At 44.9% G+C, this 16,556-nt stretch overlaps 1 protein-coding gene across 1 annotated transcript in view; it reads right to left on the bottom strand.

Annotated features, from left to right (window-relative positions):
• The window catches only part of LOC115080317 (zinc finger protein 84-like), a 44,099-nt gene that overhangs the window by 4,974 nt on the left and 22,569 nt on the right, over positions 1-16,556 (bottom strand). Inside the window, exons 8-9 of the mRNA XM_029584468.1 lie at positions 15,517-15,596; positions 3,222-3,390 (exon numbers count right to left, since the gene is read on the bottom strand). Coding sequence (XP_029440328.1) covers positions 3,222-3,390; positions 15,517-15,596 — 249 coding nt within the window. The remainder of the gene's footprint in view (positions 1-3,221; positions 3,391-15,516; positions 15,597-16,556) is intronic.

Below are 16,556 nucleotides of genomic sequence, written 5' to 3'. Positions count from 1 at the left end.
AATTTACTTGCTAAAGACGGTATATAAAAAGTCTTAAATAAATAGGTGGGGTTGGGGAGGGAGGGGGGGAATTGGGGAAGTATTATGTATTATGTATTCATCTTGCTATTGTAATAACTTTGTTACAATGAAAGTTAATAAAAGTATTAATTTAAAAAAAAAAATAAAAAAAATAAATAAATAAATAAATAAATGGCTGAAGCTTTCAGTCCCTCCTGGTGTGGCCCACAGATGAGACAAAAGCGTAAAAGGTCTGCTGCAGAGCTTCCCCCACAGTAAAGTTTAAGGTGCTCTAGGACAAGTTAGTGCACTGGGTTAGAGGGTCGGACATAATGTCTTATAGTATAAGAAGCCTTTACATCTCCCAAATTTGGGTGGAATGCCATTGGGGTGGCACTTTTAGACAGCTCCCACAAGACAACTTCATTGTGATTCTCAGTAAAGGCAAATTCTTGAGGCTTTTCCTTACATTTCCAACACAAATTATATCTCACATGACAACTTCCAACCATTTTAAAGCGGAAGACATGATAGAATCATTGCCTTTCTGAAGCTGATGAGATTTTACTTGAGAATTCTGAAAATGCTGTCTCATCATGGGGCACCTTGGTAAATTCTTTAGCAGATAAAACTCTGCCCTTTAGTCACCAAAACTTTTCCAAATAAAAAAAAAACAACAAAAACCCAACCCTTGGTACACACCCAAATTGTTACAATTTAAAAAAAAGTCTTAGAAAAAAAGAAAGATTATGGAGAAAATATAGCGACAATGATTCACTTTCATCTTTTAGAATCATGTTAACTAAATACAGAGCGGAAATAAATAGGGCAAAATGGTCATATTATGCCAAACAAATTCACGATATTAAATACAATCCCAAAGCTCTTTTTTCAATTGTCCAAAGCTTAGTCTCACCGTCCTCCCACAAATTAGTACTAAACTCCGAAATACCTCAATGCAAATGTGAGGGTATTGCAAAATTTTTCAAAGATAAAATTGCAAACCTAATTTCATCTTTTTCGAAAATCACATTCGAAAAATCATTCTTCCAATAGATAATGGAAGATCTTGGTCTTCCTTTGAAACTGTGAGTGCAACTGAAATTGATTCTATCTTAAAAAAAAAAAACTTAAACCAGCAAATCAACCCTGGGACCCCGATTTCACTTAAGTATTTTAAACAATGTCAAGATGATATCGCCCCAATAGTCACCAAAATAGTAAATCTCTCCCTTACTGAAGGATCAGTACCAACTCCTTTAAAATGTGCGATCATCAAACCCATTTTAAAACAAAACAAAAAAGATCCCTCAGATTTCAATAATTTAAGATCCATTTAAAATCTCCCTTTTCCGGCAAAAATACTTGAAAAAATTGTTCCAAAAATTATCTGATCATTTAGAAAAACACACAAGATATTACAGTCATCACAATTTGGCTTTAGAAAATACTACAGCACTGAATCTTTGCCTTTAGCTCTGACACTGTACTAAGAGGTTTTGATAATGGTGAGTCGTTTATACTTAACAGCTGCATTTGACACAGTTAACTTCCAAATTTTACTTCAAAGATTGTCTGAAATCGGTATATATGGAAGAGTACTAGAGTGGTTTAAATCATTCCTCTCAGAGAGATCTTATCAAGTTCAATTAAATGAATGCTTATCTAATAAAATAACCATCGAATCAGGGGTCCCTCAAGGGTCTGCATTATTTATTTATTATTTATTTAACATTTTTATATACCGACCTTCATGAAAGAAATTCATATCAGATCGGTTTACAAATAACATGAGGGGAATAACAAAGTCAACCATATAACAAGAAATGAAAGTTACATATAACAAGGGGTATTAACCTGGAGGGCTAGGATAGCCGGAGCGATAGAAGGCATAACTGAACAAGTTAGATAATACAATAATATGATGAGAAGAGGCATAAGTGTATAGGCTACACTTGTCAACCCTTGGCAACACTTGGCAACCCTTTTTAAGATTTCTCTCTTACCACTTTGCAAACTGTTGTCTGGATTAGGAATCATTCACAATATTTACGCTGGTGATGTACAGCTTTTAATTCCTATTTAAAACACCCTGGAAGACACTCTAAAAGAAATTGAAATTTACTTAAATTCAATTAGACAACTTTTATCTCACAGAAAATCAAAAACCAGAACTTATTCTGTGAAGTAGAAAATCACATCTGAGTAAATCCTTCCATTCCACTGACTTTATGCAGACTGAATCTTCTAGTCAAGTATGTGATCTTGGAATTTTAATTGATTCCGATTTTAGATTAGAAAGATATAAAACAAAAAATTAGGGACGGTTATTTTAAATTACAGATTTTAAAACGGCTTAAGCCTCTGTTAGATTTTAATGATTTTAGAACTTTTTTTCTACCATTGATTATTGTAATGCTTTACTTCTTGGGCTACCTGGGGTCCATCTAAAACCATTACAACTTCTCAGAACAAAGCTGCTAGAGTTTTATGTGGGGGGGGGGGGAAATTTGACCCCATTACCCCAACCCTTATCGATTTGTACTGGCTACCTATAAAGCAAAGAATTGAATATAAAACACTATGTATCTTATTCAAATCTATAAATCACAAACATACTGAATGGTTAAACGCATCTTTGCATCTTCACACATCACAAAGGAACCTTCGTTCAGCCAATAAGGGACTTTTATCAGTACCATGAATCAGAACGGCACATCTATCTGAGGTAAGAGAACGGGCTCTCTCAGTTGCAGGCTCCAAATGATGGAACTCTTTACCTGATGAACTTAGAGTACAAAAGGATATGAAACGCTTTAAAAAAAAATCTGAACACCCTACTATTCAAAAACGCTTATGAATCAACGGCAGAGAATTGATCGACTTGTTTGATGGATGCTTCGCTCGGCTTTTTCTTTGCTTTTAAACTTTGTTATACCTTGTTTTACTTTGTTTTATTTTATTTTTTACTATTTGCTAGGTTTTTCTAATTTTTAAAATTGTCTGCAATGTACTTACTGTTTTTACATTTACTTAGTTTTAACTATGTATTTTTTTTCCTGTACTTTTTATCTATTTATGACTAACTGTACACAGTCTAGATTGTCCTACAGATTGACAGTATATAAAATAAAGAAATAAATACGATATTTTTCAAACAACTGGAGGCAATGGGCATCTCATATTGTTAAGCACTGTATCTCAGGGAATGTTACACTTACCCATGGAGAGGAGGGCTGTGTGGATCTCCTTCATCACATTCCTATACAGCTCCTTCTGCCACTCCTCCAACACCTCCCACTCCTGCTCCGAGAAATAGGCTGCCACGTCCCTGAAGGTCACCGAGAACTGCAAGAGCATGGAGCCCTCGGGGGCTTCTCCTTGCAAAGCCTGGGAAGAAAAGAGAGGCTTAATGGGATGTGTGTGCAGTTTACAATACCCTGATCACACCCAGCATCTTTATCCAAAGCTCCTTTCAGATGAGCTCAGCAGCCACTAACTCAAGTCCAGCTAAACCTTCTGAGGATCAACACTTCAGCAGACTACACCAGGGACTGAATAAGTGTAGGGACTGGTTTTCCTGGTAGTTCCTTCTGTATAATAAGCACATGGACTGTACACACTCAATAAATATTACAGACTAACACATAATAAAAGATTACTTACCTGCTCATATTCTCGCCTGGACATTTCTCTGGGTGTCTTTGTGAATATGTTTGTATGTGACTGAAGGTCTATGTAGTTTACTGGGGGGTGGGAGGGGAGACTTATTTGTCTCTGTGCATATAGCTCCTTTACTACAATATCTGGTTTACTATCATCGATCTTCCTGACGGTGGGAATAGGAATGTCCCAGGTGGATGTTGATGTGTATGTGGCCTTCTGTTTCTGCGTCTCAGTGGCTATGTGTGTGCACGTCTGTGCATCCAAGTCTGCGTGTAATGTGCATGTATCAAGGTCTTTTGTATTTTTCCTTTGGGTTCCTGCAGTATAAGGCTCCTGCACCTATCTCCCTTTCTCGCTGGTTTTCTGCAGACTAAACCTCTTGCATCTCTTTCTCTTCTCTCCCCTGCCTCGGAGATAGGGGGTTATTCAGGGAGAATCTGCAAATCTCAGCTGCGGACAAACCCCGTTGCTCTGGGCTTCCAGCACAGCAGATCCCACCGGCACCCACAACTCTCAACCTCTAGCCACAAGCTAGACTCCTCCTACTGAGCATGCTCAGTACCGGAGCCAGCACTGCATGCTGGGAGCATCTTAACTGAGCATGTTTGGGCTCATTGCCAATACCGTGCACTGTATGTTGGGAGCATCCTACTGAGCATGCTCGGAGCCGGAGCCAGCACCGTGCACTGCATGCTGGGGACATCTTACTGAGCATGCTCGGAGCCGGAGCCAGCACCGTGCACTGCATGCTGGGGACATCTTACTGAGCATGCTCGGAGCCGGAGCCAGCACCGTGCACTGCATGCTGGGGGCATCCTACTGAGCATGCTCCGAGCTGGAGCGAGCCCCACATACTGCACCAGTGTGCCAATTTACTGATTTTTGTAGCCACATGTCATTTTTTTGGACAGTTTAGCTACAAATCTGGGGACTTTCTCCCAGTTCTAAACTTTCCATCGAGTGCCCCACTTACCGAGCAGGCCTCACTCTTTCCCTTGCTACAGCCCCTCTCGGGTCTGTTGGTTCAGTCTTTCCCTTATCCCCCCCCCCCCCCCCCCCCCCACCACTGGATAATCTAATTACATCACAGCCAAGCTCGCTCTGCTAGAAGGAGAAAGAAAAAAAATCACAGCTAGCACAAAAATTAAAAAATTAAAGGCGCTGCAGCAACTTTACTTTCACCTTATGACAAAGACAGTAGCAGAATAGAAGGCATGGAGAGAGCTATGTTTTATCCCCAGTAATTATTTTTTTTTTGCTGTGCTGCTGGTAGAGAGGGGAAGTTGTCTGCCATGCTGGTCAGGCCTCTGTGTGAGCTGGCCTCAGAGAAGGGTAATGCAAGGAGCCATGGCCACAGTGAGTGTCCTGAAGAGGGAGGAGGGAATGCAAAGGTGGCTGCTGAAGACCAGTTAAGGGCAAGCAGCAAGAGCAAAACTTTACATGATGATGCTGGTTAGCCAGCCCAGGGGAGGAGACACTCACTATGGGCCTGATTTTAAAAAGCTTTAATTCAAGGAAGTGGGCTTTTGAAAATTGCTAGGACATATGCCATTGAATTGTCCAGAGGATTTACTTATGTAAGTGCTCTTTATCATAGCAATTTTCAACACCATTTACTTGAGTGGTTTGTTACATTTATATGCATAACTCCTTTGAAATTTACCTCCTGATAGGTCGATTTTAAAAGCTTTGCTAGTGCAAAAATGCCCACATACTTGTATAATTGGATTTTTAAAAGCTGCAAAATACACACATATGTACCCGTGCGCACGTGAGGAATAAGGGAGCAGAAAAGAGGCGGGGCATGGCCAAGACTCAGGTGCATAACTCCAAATTTTTAAAACGAAACCCACAGCGTGCAGAAGCTAGCTATCCGCCTCACTTTACTGCTGCTCTTGCTGAGCAAGCCTGTAGCTCTCAAGTTTTAGTGCTTATAGGACAGGGTGAGGGGTCCAGGTTAACTGGGCAGCGTGGAGGGAGAAGAACCAGCAGGGTCTGAAAGACCTCGCTATTAACTGGACAAACTGGTGGGCTAATTGGAAAACTGGGAATGTGCCTGCGCGAGCAGGATTTAAAATTCACTGGCATATGCATGAAGACGCACGCTAGCTATGCTTGAGTAAACTTAAAATTAGGAGCATACACGCGTAAGCGCACACAATTAAAATTTCCAGCATATCCTTGCTAAACCTCATGGCAGCAAAATTATGTTTTATTAGTTTGGGCACAAACTGTCCATAAATTTTTGTATTTGGTTGTTTTTTTTAAAATTATTTTCATTTAAAAAAAAGAAAATCACACGCTTCATATGTCATATGGAAGTCAGAACTAAAGCATTGATGTCTATTTTATCTTTTTTGCTTAAAATTAGTATGCATCATTCTGATTAATATTATATTGGCCTGGTTTCTCTCCATAATCCAGAAGCCCTCGGATGCAGAGGTGGTCATTATGCCTGCTGGTGATATCAGTGATGATGCGCCATCAGACCAGTATCCTCCCAGCATGTGAACCATTATTTTATAATGAATATTGTTACTGATTGTATTATTTTCATGTTTTGTGAACAGCTTTGTGCAGGACTATGTCCAAGGAGGGTGGTATACACATATAACATAACTTGTTTTGATGGGGGGGGGGGGGGAGGTTCTTTTCACTAAACCTCCTTCTGCTGGGCTTCCCTGACCTCCCATGCAAATGGCAGGAGGACCGAGTGCACAGCTGTAGTGAACCTACTGCCCTCAGCACCTTGCTGTGTTGTTGCCGGTTGCCAGCTTTGCCTCTTTCTTGGTTATACTGGGGTGCTATGTCCTCCAAACAAAAACATTTAAAAAAAAAGAACCTTCTCGTGCCTGCAAGTTTTTTTAACCTTGGATAGAAAACCGCAGACTTGGAGCCCAAAATAGCATGCATGGCTTCCCGCACTGGCTTTAATGGGAAACCAGTGACTGCATAAACAAAATAGATGAATATTCATTTTGGGACCCGAAACAACCACCGATACATCCCCATTTACCGAAGAGAGTGTTTGGTGAAGTGCAGAGTTAGGGGTTTGGGGCATGGCCATCCGAAGGCGCTGTGTGTGTTGGGGGTCAAAGACTGATGTGTACAAACTGAGACAGAGACCTCAGAGTGATAGTGTCTGATGATCTGAAGGTGGTGGACAAGGCAGTGGCTCAGAAAGAGCCAACCAAAATGACTTGGGATTTGCACCTCTATCTGAGATGAGACGTGAGGACCTAAATACGAGGAGAGATGGGGGAGCGGGATATGATTCAGACTTTTAAATACCTGAAAGGTAGTTATAATGCACAGGACTCACATTTTTTCCAACAGACAGAGAGCTGTGGGAGGGAGATACTAGTGGCCTGGGCCAAGTCATCCTGCACTATCCTCCCTGAGTAGATGAGAGGGAGGGCCCTACCAGGCTTCAGTAGGGGGCAGAGGTCACATCCACCCCACGACTGCTCAGGAAAAGGGGTGATGGAGGGCTTGATGTGTGACATGCTGGGACGCTAAGCAGAAGACAAGTGCCCCAAAGGGCAGCATAGGTCACCCTGAAAATTGGTTCCAGGGGGAAAAAAAAAAACCCCAACATGGTGAGTCAACATTTCTAGAATAAAAGAGGGAGGGGGCGGTAGGGCGAGAACCACCACCCCTCTCGCCTCCTGGTAAATGAGGGAGCATCTTAGACTTTCATCAGGCGTCAGCATGGGAGAATCCATCAAAGAAAAACACATCGTGTAAGGTAAGAAAGGTATAGTAAATACATTTTTACTAGGAAGAGCCAGTAAGTGACACATAAAAAAATAAAATTGCAAGGTGAGGCAGACACAGCAACGATGTCAGTAAGGGTATCCCAACAGCACCTGCTTCCTGTCCTTTTACTCAATCCGGGGTCTTCTCCCACCCAGGCCCCTTTGTGTCTCGTCTCCTGCTATCAGTTCTTACCGCCTCCGCTGGAAGTCTGCCGCAGGGGAGAAGGTCACCTTCTCATTCCATGGGAAATGCTTCCTTCCGCTACCTTAGGGAAGCCTGCTCGATATTGGAAGTTTTGTCTCGTATTACCTCGTTTCCCTTTTTTTTTTTTTTTTGCTAGAAAGGCCATCTTTACCTTCTGCAGTATTATCGTGTAAGTGAGGCACCTTGTTAGAGGCTCTCCTTTTGAACTGCCTCTACCTTATCGGCGTCCTTTTGTAGATATCTGCAGAGGTGCGCACAGTCTCAGAGACCTGGAGAGAGAGTCTAGCACCGACAACTCTTTATTCATTCAGGTATTCAATTCGTTTTCCCACCTGCTTTGTAACAGTGGGGCTTTCCTTGAGGTCCATCAGCCATGACAATCCCCAGCTCGTTCCTGTTGTTCCCCTTAAAAATGGGAGTTCAGTGCACGATGTTCCATTTTCTTTTTCTTAAAGTGTAGCTGCCAAACTTTTGACCATTTTTCATTCTTTGGGGTGGTTTTTTTTTTAAAGGCATCTTTCATCTTATTTTAAACTCCTGCTCTGCCTCCTCTGCTGTAGACCCGCACACCATCTATAAACAGACACACTTTCCCTTCCCCAGTGTCACTTATGACAGCATTAAAGAGGGTGAGGCCCTAGCACCAGTTCTCGTGCCAGGCCACCTGGTCACTTCCCCTTCACCCAGAGTGGGCCCTGCTGACCAATACGCTCCAATTCCCGTTGCTCAACCACATTCTCACCCAGTTTCTCATTTTTTTCTCCAGCTCTGAGACTAGCCACAAATGTCGGTTTCCCTTTAAAAACAGATGCCACGTAGATTTTGCATACCTGGGGGATTACGTATCCGCATTTATCTCTTTGCCCTGTATATTATACCTATATAAGGATTTCTCCATCCAGGGCCGCTCAGCTGCACTTTCTTCCTATCTGGATAGCTTTCGTTTGGCCTCTCTTGACCCGTCTTCTTCTCCCCCTGCTATGTTAGTGGCTGGGTCTCCTGGCTCAGACGGTTGGGACTGCAGAGCTCATGGGAGGAGGAGCGCCTGCAGGAATGGTAAAGCACATTCTCTCTATTCATAATCCCCACCCCCCCCACCATGGTGCATGCTGTTATGGGCCCATAAGGAAAGGAGGAATAAGGATGGACCTAGACTGACGCTATTAGGCTTAATACAGTATGAACTACGTTATGTCATCCCATGGTAGCAGGTCCCACAGGTGAACTCTGTGGTCAACCTGGGCAGAGGAAAAACAAGCCCCCTTCTCTCAGTCATGTTTTCCAGCTTTTCTTCTCCAGGTCTCTGTTAATATTCTGTGCCTCCGTAAGTAGGGCAGAATAGTCCCGTGGAACCAAAATGCCCATAAGCAAAGCCACATTCTTGTACGCTTTTTTACTTCTTCTGCCTGCTTTTCTGGCATCAAGACTGAAATCCTTTGACTGATGGATGTCACACGTTAGTAGGACTTTTTTTTTTTTTTTTTATTCACCAAGATTCTTCTCACGTGTGGGATGGAGATTCCGAGCCAGCAGCATGGCTTGCCCCCCACCTTCCTCACGTGCGCAGAACCCTGAGTCGGCAGCTATAAATTCATACTGTCTCCGTCTCCCTGCCCCAAAGGATTAGAACACTGCTGCTGTCAGTGTACGCAGCACCGTACAAGATGAGGAAGTCCTCTGTGCTAAAGAGCCGACCAGCTGACCTCGAGCCCAGGGAGGTGAATGACCTCGCTCAAGGTCACACAATGAAGTGAGATCTGAGGTTTCACAGTTCTGTGCTCTAAATACACCTTTCACTGCCAGGCTGGCTCTTACAGGTAAGATTTGTTTTGTCCTTCCGGAATTCATCGTGTTTCACAGTTGAGGGGCAGAAAATCATGTTCCGTCTCTGCCCACGGCCACTATTCCCCCAGTTTTATTTCATATTTCCCCATATGCACCCTCAGGTGTCTCAGGAGATGCTGGTTCCGACTGAAGCTCTTCTGACATTCATCACACTTGAACGGCTTCTCGCCGGAGTGGATCTTCAGGTGCTTGGCCAGCTCAGACTTCTGCTTGAAGCGCTTCTCGCACAGCGTGCAGGCGAAGAGCCGCTCCTCCGTGTGGGTCCCCAAGTGGGTCAAAAGGTTGCCCTTCTGGCTGAAGGACTTCCCGCACAGCGCGCAGGCAAAGGGTCTCTCCCCCGTGTGCATCCTCCGGTGCTTATTCAGGTCCCCCCTGTGGTTGAAGGTCCGTTCGCAATCGGGGCAGGAAAAAGGTTTCTCGCCGTTGTGGATCCGGAGGTGGACTTTCAGGTGGGAGCTCTTCAGGAAGCTCTTCCCGCACTCCGGGCATTTGAAGGGCCTCTCCCCCGTGTGAGACCTGTGGTGGACAACGATAGTCTCCCGGTGGCTGAAGCTCTTCCCGCATATGCCGCACGTGTACGGCTTCTCCCCCGTGTGGCTTCTCTGGTGCACCTTCAGGTGCGAGCTTTTGATGTAGCGCTTCTCACACTGATCGCACTTGTAGGGTTTGGCTCTCGGTGCCTTGGCCAACTGAGAGGGTTTTTTGATGGGGCTATTCCCAGATGCCCCCCTGGTCTCTGGCTCCTCCACTGGGCGGGTGCTTTCCTGGACCGGACCCGTCCGCACAGCAAAACCGTGCTCGCTCTCACTGGACAGGTCCGCCTGGTGCTCCGAAGAGACTCTCCGATGCAGTGTCGCCTTGCGCTGCCTTTTATAGCCACGGGGTTGGTCGGGATCCTGAAAAAGCTTTCCCATGGCTTTTTTGGGTAACGTCTCTTGCAGTTTCAACTTTTCAATGCATTCTTCCAGATGTTTCCCTTTCTTCCGCCTGCTGGTTGGCCTGACCTCTGCGGGAGTTAAAACAATGTCTAGTTAGACAGTGCAACAGGAGATAATACAAATGTCTCGCATCTGAGTTTCTCAGACTCAATATAAAATTACACCAGGTACTTTTGAATCTATGGTTAGGCGGGGAGAGGATGCCACTGAAGACAGTTAAGGCACATGATGTGCTTAGAAGGATGAACACTATTGAAGTCTAAGGAGACAAATGGCATGGTTAGAAGGGGATGCCACTGAATTGAATGACTTGATTAGGAGGGGATGTCAGTGAAGTTTATGGAGGTTAATAACAGGATGCCACTGAAATCTAAAGAGAGGAAATGACATCATTAGGAGAGGGATGCTACTGGTTTACCTGGTTGGGAAGGGGATGGCACTGAATTCCCTTGGAGGTGAACTATGTACTGTTTCTATAAGGAGCTACACTTTCAGCGAGGGGCAGACGAAAGGATTAACATCATACTATGGCTACAGGGCCATTGCAAAAGCAATCTTGGAAAATAGGATTCCTCTTTGAATGCTGCTAGCCCTACCTTGACCCATGTATCACGAGCTGCTACCATGCCAACCAGTTGGTTTGCATTGCTTAATGGATTTGGCCCAAACTTTCATCGCTAAAGGTGGAAGGATAGAGAAGGGGCAAGACTTTCGGGCACTTCGAGATATTCTCCTACTGGGCCAGTCACCGGTATGATATTACAGAGTGTAGCGGAGCCCCCAGTATGAGAAGGTGTAGGTCCACCAGCACATCCTGTTTTCCAGCCACCAAATGGCTCACATACATGCAAGCAGTAGTGTGAGGGGTGGCTAAAACTACATTTTTTATGGATGTGAAAAACTGACGGTGCCATCTGTGTAGGCCAGACACCCGATGCCTCTGTTAAATAGTGCCACAGTTTATTTTTCCAACTGGGGACCCTCAGAATTTGAATCTGCTACCTTCCATCTCCCACCAGTCTCTACCACTGAAGGAGCAACCTTCCTAGCTGACCCAGTACGACAGGGATAGGCAAACCGGCCCATCGGCACCTTTCTTCTGGCCTGCCTATCTCACCAGAAAGCTACATTATATTTAGCCTGCCAAAGCTCTGTCCAACGTCCTCATCGAAGGCCCGACATTGCGCCTGCCAGTGCACGATCAAGGGTGACATTTCAGGCCTTTATTTGGTGATGTCGGCAGGCATATCGGCTTTGGTGCCAGATATGATGTCATTTTCTATTGCAAAAGCAGGAGCCTCCCGCTCTTGTGCTGAGCAGCCTACTCCCATTCTGAAGTCCTCCCCCCCACACCTTGACTCTGAAAGGCAGGCAGGTTCGAGGTGAAGAATTCTGCTAGATGGTAGGGAGGGCAGGGGAAAGACGGTGTCAGAGACAAGCCCTGTCTCTCTCCCTCCCCTCCAAGGCATGGCAGATTTCAGGCTGGACCAGGAAGGAGCATTTTTTTTTTTTGCCTATTCCACCCTGAGGAGTAACATGCTGTGGGAGCGGGGAGAGGAGCAGTAGCTCTATGGGATGGTTGCGGGGGTGGGGGGGAGAAACTAGATTAGGGGAAGCTCCAAGGAGAGGATCGCCCGCCCTGGCGTAGCCCAGAGCCTGGCTGTTTAAAAACAATGTTCACCCACCCCTAACCCTGTCTGCTGTGGTCCAGATGGCCCTGTCTCCCACTTATCACTCTACCCCTACCACAGAATCCAAAGCAGGAAGTTACTCACCTGCACTGGGAAGTCAAACAGTAGTGCCAATTCTGACAAACAAGAGGGCAGACACTTGGACATCTGTGCGAGGTTAAAGCACCTTTTAAGCTTTTAACCCGTACGCCCTATGGTAACCCTTATAGTTATTTCCTGCCTTATCTTCTTTCCAGCTTGTTGCAAGCTTCCAAGTTCCCCTTCCCTGTTGATTGTAACTTTGACTTATTCTACCTATTCTACCTATTGTTTTCTTTCGTTTACTTGAATTGTTACTCCTGTTATACCCTTGTTAAATGTAAACCGATCCGATATGGTTATTTACTATGAAGGTCGGTATAAAAAACTGTTAAATAAATAAATAAATAAAATCTTGTTGCCAGTGCCATCTGGAACTTTAAAAAAAATCAATCTCCAAAACAACCACCCTTCCTGAGGCGAGCTGCTCTGCTGTCCCATGTTCCCGACTTACCTGAGCTAACAATGTCATCGGCTTCTTCTCCCTCCATCTCCTGAGGACCCTGACAATAAGCCTCCAGCTCCTCCTCCTCCTCCTCGTGCTTAATCCTGAGCAGAATGTCAGGTTTCACCAAGGGGGAGTCTGGGCCAAAAAGTAACAAGAAATTAAAAACCCAAACACTGGGGCAGAGATTTTGGATACAGAAAAACAGGATGGAGGTTGACAAGGAAAAATCGTCAGCTCAGTGTGCTGCGGCAGTCAAAAAAGCAAACAGAATGTTGGGAATTATTAGAAAGGGAATGGTGAATAAAACGGAAAATGTCATAATGCCTCTGTATCGCTCCATGGTGAGACTGCAACTTGAATACTGTGTACAATTCTGGTCGCCGCATCTCAAAAAAGATATAATTGCGATGGAGAAGGTACAGAGAAGGGCTACCAAAATGATAAGGGGAATGGAACAGCTCCCCTATGAGGAAAGACTAAAGAGGTTAGGGCTGTTCAGCTTGGAGAAAAGACGGCTGAGGGGGGATATGATAAAGATGTTTAAAATCATGAGAGGTCTAGAACGGGTTAATGTGAATCAGTTATTTACTCTTTCGGATAATAGAAGGACTAGGGGTCATTCCATGAAGTTAGCATGTGGCACATTTAAGACTAATCGGAGAAAATTCTTTCACTCAACGCACAATAAAGCTCTGGAATTTGTTGCCAGAGGATGTGGTTAGTGCAGTTAGTGCAGCTGGGTTTAAAAAAGGTTTGGATAAGTTCTTGGAGGAGAAGTCCATTGACTTAGGGAATAGCCACTGCTATTAATTGCATCAGTAGCCTGGGATCTTCTTAGTTTTTGGGTACTTGCCAGGTTCTTATGGCCTGGATTGGCCACTGTTGGAAACAGGACGCTGGGCTTGATGGACCCTTGGTCTGACCCAATATGGCAATTTCTTATGTTCTTATATTTAATCCCCGGTGGGAACAGCAAATTTGGATGTCTTAATTCATTGCCGATTTAGACAACTAAATGCCTGCCATGGATGTTTCTAGCAGACACAAAAGAAAGGAGCCTAAGGTTTACCGGCAAGTAAACAAGTAGCAGTAAAGAGATATTTCCCAAGAGAAATAAGCTTGTTCATAAAATGCCATCCACACGGGCAGATTCTTAGCAAGGGCTACTGAGGCAAAAAAATCCCAAAACCCGGGGCACCGTAAGCGACACTGCAAGCACACACAGCCTTCAGTGAAAATAATCACGTCCCCAGAAAAGCAGGCTCTCTGCTCTACACAAGGTGGGGCAAGTCAGGCCTCAGGTGAGCTTTGTTTGAACCAAATCTGGAGCAAGGTTTTCTAATTTAGCCATGCTCCCTGGAAGGTTCAAGTTTCCTGTGTTTGGAGGACGCCATTTTCCTTGGGGGGGAGGGGGGGGGGTGGTCCAGAGCCCGATGCAAGACACCTTGCAATGGATCGGCCAGAATGCGGAACGTATGTGCCCGGAAAGCTAAGAGCCACGGTCCTCTTTTATCTCTTCAATAGTCCTGGCTGACACTCTGCATGTGCTGACTGAATTTCGGGAAGGTAGCGCTCCTGTGCGGGTTCTTTTTCTGTCACTGCGGACCAACGTGTTTAACGTGTCGAGCCAGGCTCGGCCAGTGCAAGGCCGCGCCTACGAACTGTTTTATCCTTGGGCATATGCGCTTGCTTGTCTGTATGCGGACGCTCCAGCTGCACCTTTGAAAATGCTGTCGGGTACCTGGACTGGTCCCTTGGACTATTCGGGGATCTTTCTTCAGGACCACGGCTTCTGTAGGACGTCGCCAAGGGCTGTGCGGGCGCATCTGGCAGGCAAGACGGGTGGAGCTCATGGCTTTCTCCCGCCAGCATAAAGAATTTTCTGCGTCGCTGGTCAAAAAGGTGCCAACTTCCAGGGGAGAAACGGAATTTTTACAATTAAACGCTTACAGTGCTACCGTATTGTAGCACTATACACCTCCAGGGAGCCCTAGATCCCAGTTGGCTATTTGAGTCTGATCTGTTGACAAGTCCTTTCAGGGCACCTGCCTCCTCTGTATCCAAGAGGGCCACTTCAAGAGCTCCAGCTTGTGGGCTGGCATAGAGCAGGGCTTGCGAAACTTGGCAGAAATGGGCGATTCCGTTGTCTCCCACCAAACTTTACAAACTCTTAGAAATTTGTGATTTTGTGGGCATCAACAATTCGGTCAGCAAACCGCACACCGTATTTCGTACAGCGTCTGTGACCATATATCCCAGAACTCTCAGACGTCCATCCATATTCCAGGATATGCTGGGAAAGTATAAACAAGCCAGCCCAGGCCGCAGGTTGTGCCAGGTGGGGGACAGGGAAGCACCTTTTAGGGGAAACTTCTCTGCAGAAAGAAAGCCTGGGCCAGTCTGCTTTCTCCAGGAACCACCCGTGGCTGTGCGGGAAATTCATGTCCACAGGTGGATTTTTAATAAACAGGTTCTCTCAACTCCCCTAATAAACCAAGCCCAGCTTCATATATGGGTACTTAAACTTCAATTGATATCAGGAGACTACCATCTTGATAGCTACGTTTGTGTATTTCTTCTTTTCTTTCTATACTTTTATTTAAAATAATAGTAAATTATTTAAATGTGCGTCTTTTGTTATAATTTTTTTAATTTGTATTTATATTGATCGTGAAGTAGATTGTATTTTTATTCTAACTTTGTTTTATTATTTTTATCTTATTTGAATTTTTTTTGTTACTACCACTGTAAACCGCTTTGGTCAATCTTGTATGGGTAAAACGGAATATAATTATTTTAAATAAATAAATAAGCCCAGACACAAATAATCCACTAGGGCAAACTTATGGGAAAAAAAGTGGGAGCTGGACAGCCATGTCCTACTCACCCATGGCAGGGACGTGAATGCTGTCGCTTCCCTCCGAGTCCTGGATGTCCCATTCTTGCGGGTCGTCGTCCTGCTTGATCCTGAATAAAACATCGGGGTTGGCAATGGCGTACCCTGTATGGGAAAAGGTAGACAGGGACTCGGAACCGGCCTCGCAGCGACGCAAGAAGGGGGTCAGAGGAACAGCATAAGACGGGGAAAGGGACCCCTCAGGAAAGGTGCCAGTGTAACGCGCTGGAAAATCAAGCAACGAGCGGTTTCAATGGGTGGGAGTAGCTGCTCCTGCTTAATAGTGGCATTGAGAAAATGGCCGCCCTTCATCTACATGGTTTCAGCTTACACAGACTCGCTCCCCTTCAAGGGAAACAGAGCAAGTTCATGTTTTCTCATTAGCTGAAATGTTCAATTGGCAAAAGTGTGGACATTTTGTTTTTAATCCCTAAAAAAAAAAAAAAAAAAAAAGCTTGCTCAACATGGCTTTTGTTGATGAACAGAAAAAAATGTGATGTTGTATTTGGCATAAATAGATTTGGTTCTTGCCTTTCATCTTGTGATTATTATAAGGTGGTAAAGACTTCTGTTATGTGCCTGTGCCAGAGCCGCCAACTGCGCAACTACCTCGACAAATGCAGTCTCGCAACTGTAATCCATGCAGGGATCCCCAGTCAGAGTGACTCCTTCAGCTCCCTAATATAATGGCCTCGTGCAATGCAGTGCAATGTCTCCAGCTCCTTCAAAGTTTGGCAGAAGCCAGATCAAACGGGCCCCCGGTCCAATGCAGGATCGCACTGAAAACCTCTCTGCTTCATCTACTAGTGTGCGAACAAGCAAGGCCCCGAGTACCTCGCCCAACTTCTCTCCTCCTCCGTACCCCACACGAGATCTCTGGGCCTCCCAAACGACTCTTCTTTCCTCTGGCTTCTGCCAGCTGTTATGCGCCCAAAGTTTAGAACAAGGTACCTCTAACCTCTGCAACTTGAGCCTTGCTACTTCACTTTCAGGCAAGAAAGCTAAGGTATGGCTTTTCAGCCCCCTCTCCT

Source organism: Rhinatrema bivittatum, chromosome 19 (genome assembly GCF_901001135.1).
Source record: "Rhinatrema bivittatum chromosome 19, aRhiBiv1.1, whole genome shotgun sequence".
Lineage (NCBI taxonomy): Eukaryota > Metazoa > Chordata > Amphibia > Gymnophiona > Rhinatrematidae > Rhinatrema > Rhinatrema bivittatum.
Note: the sequence above shows the minus strand (reverse complement) of the source record. Positions and strands in the feature narration are given on the sequence as shown.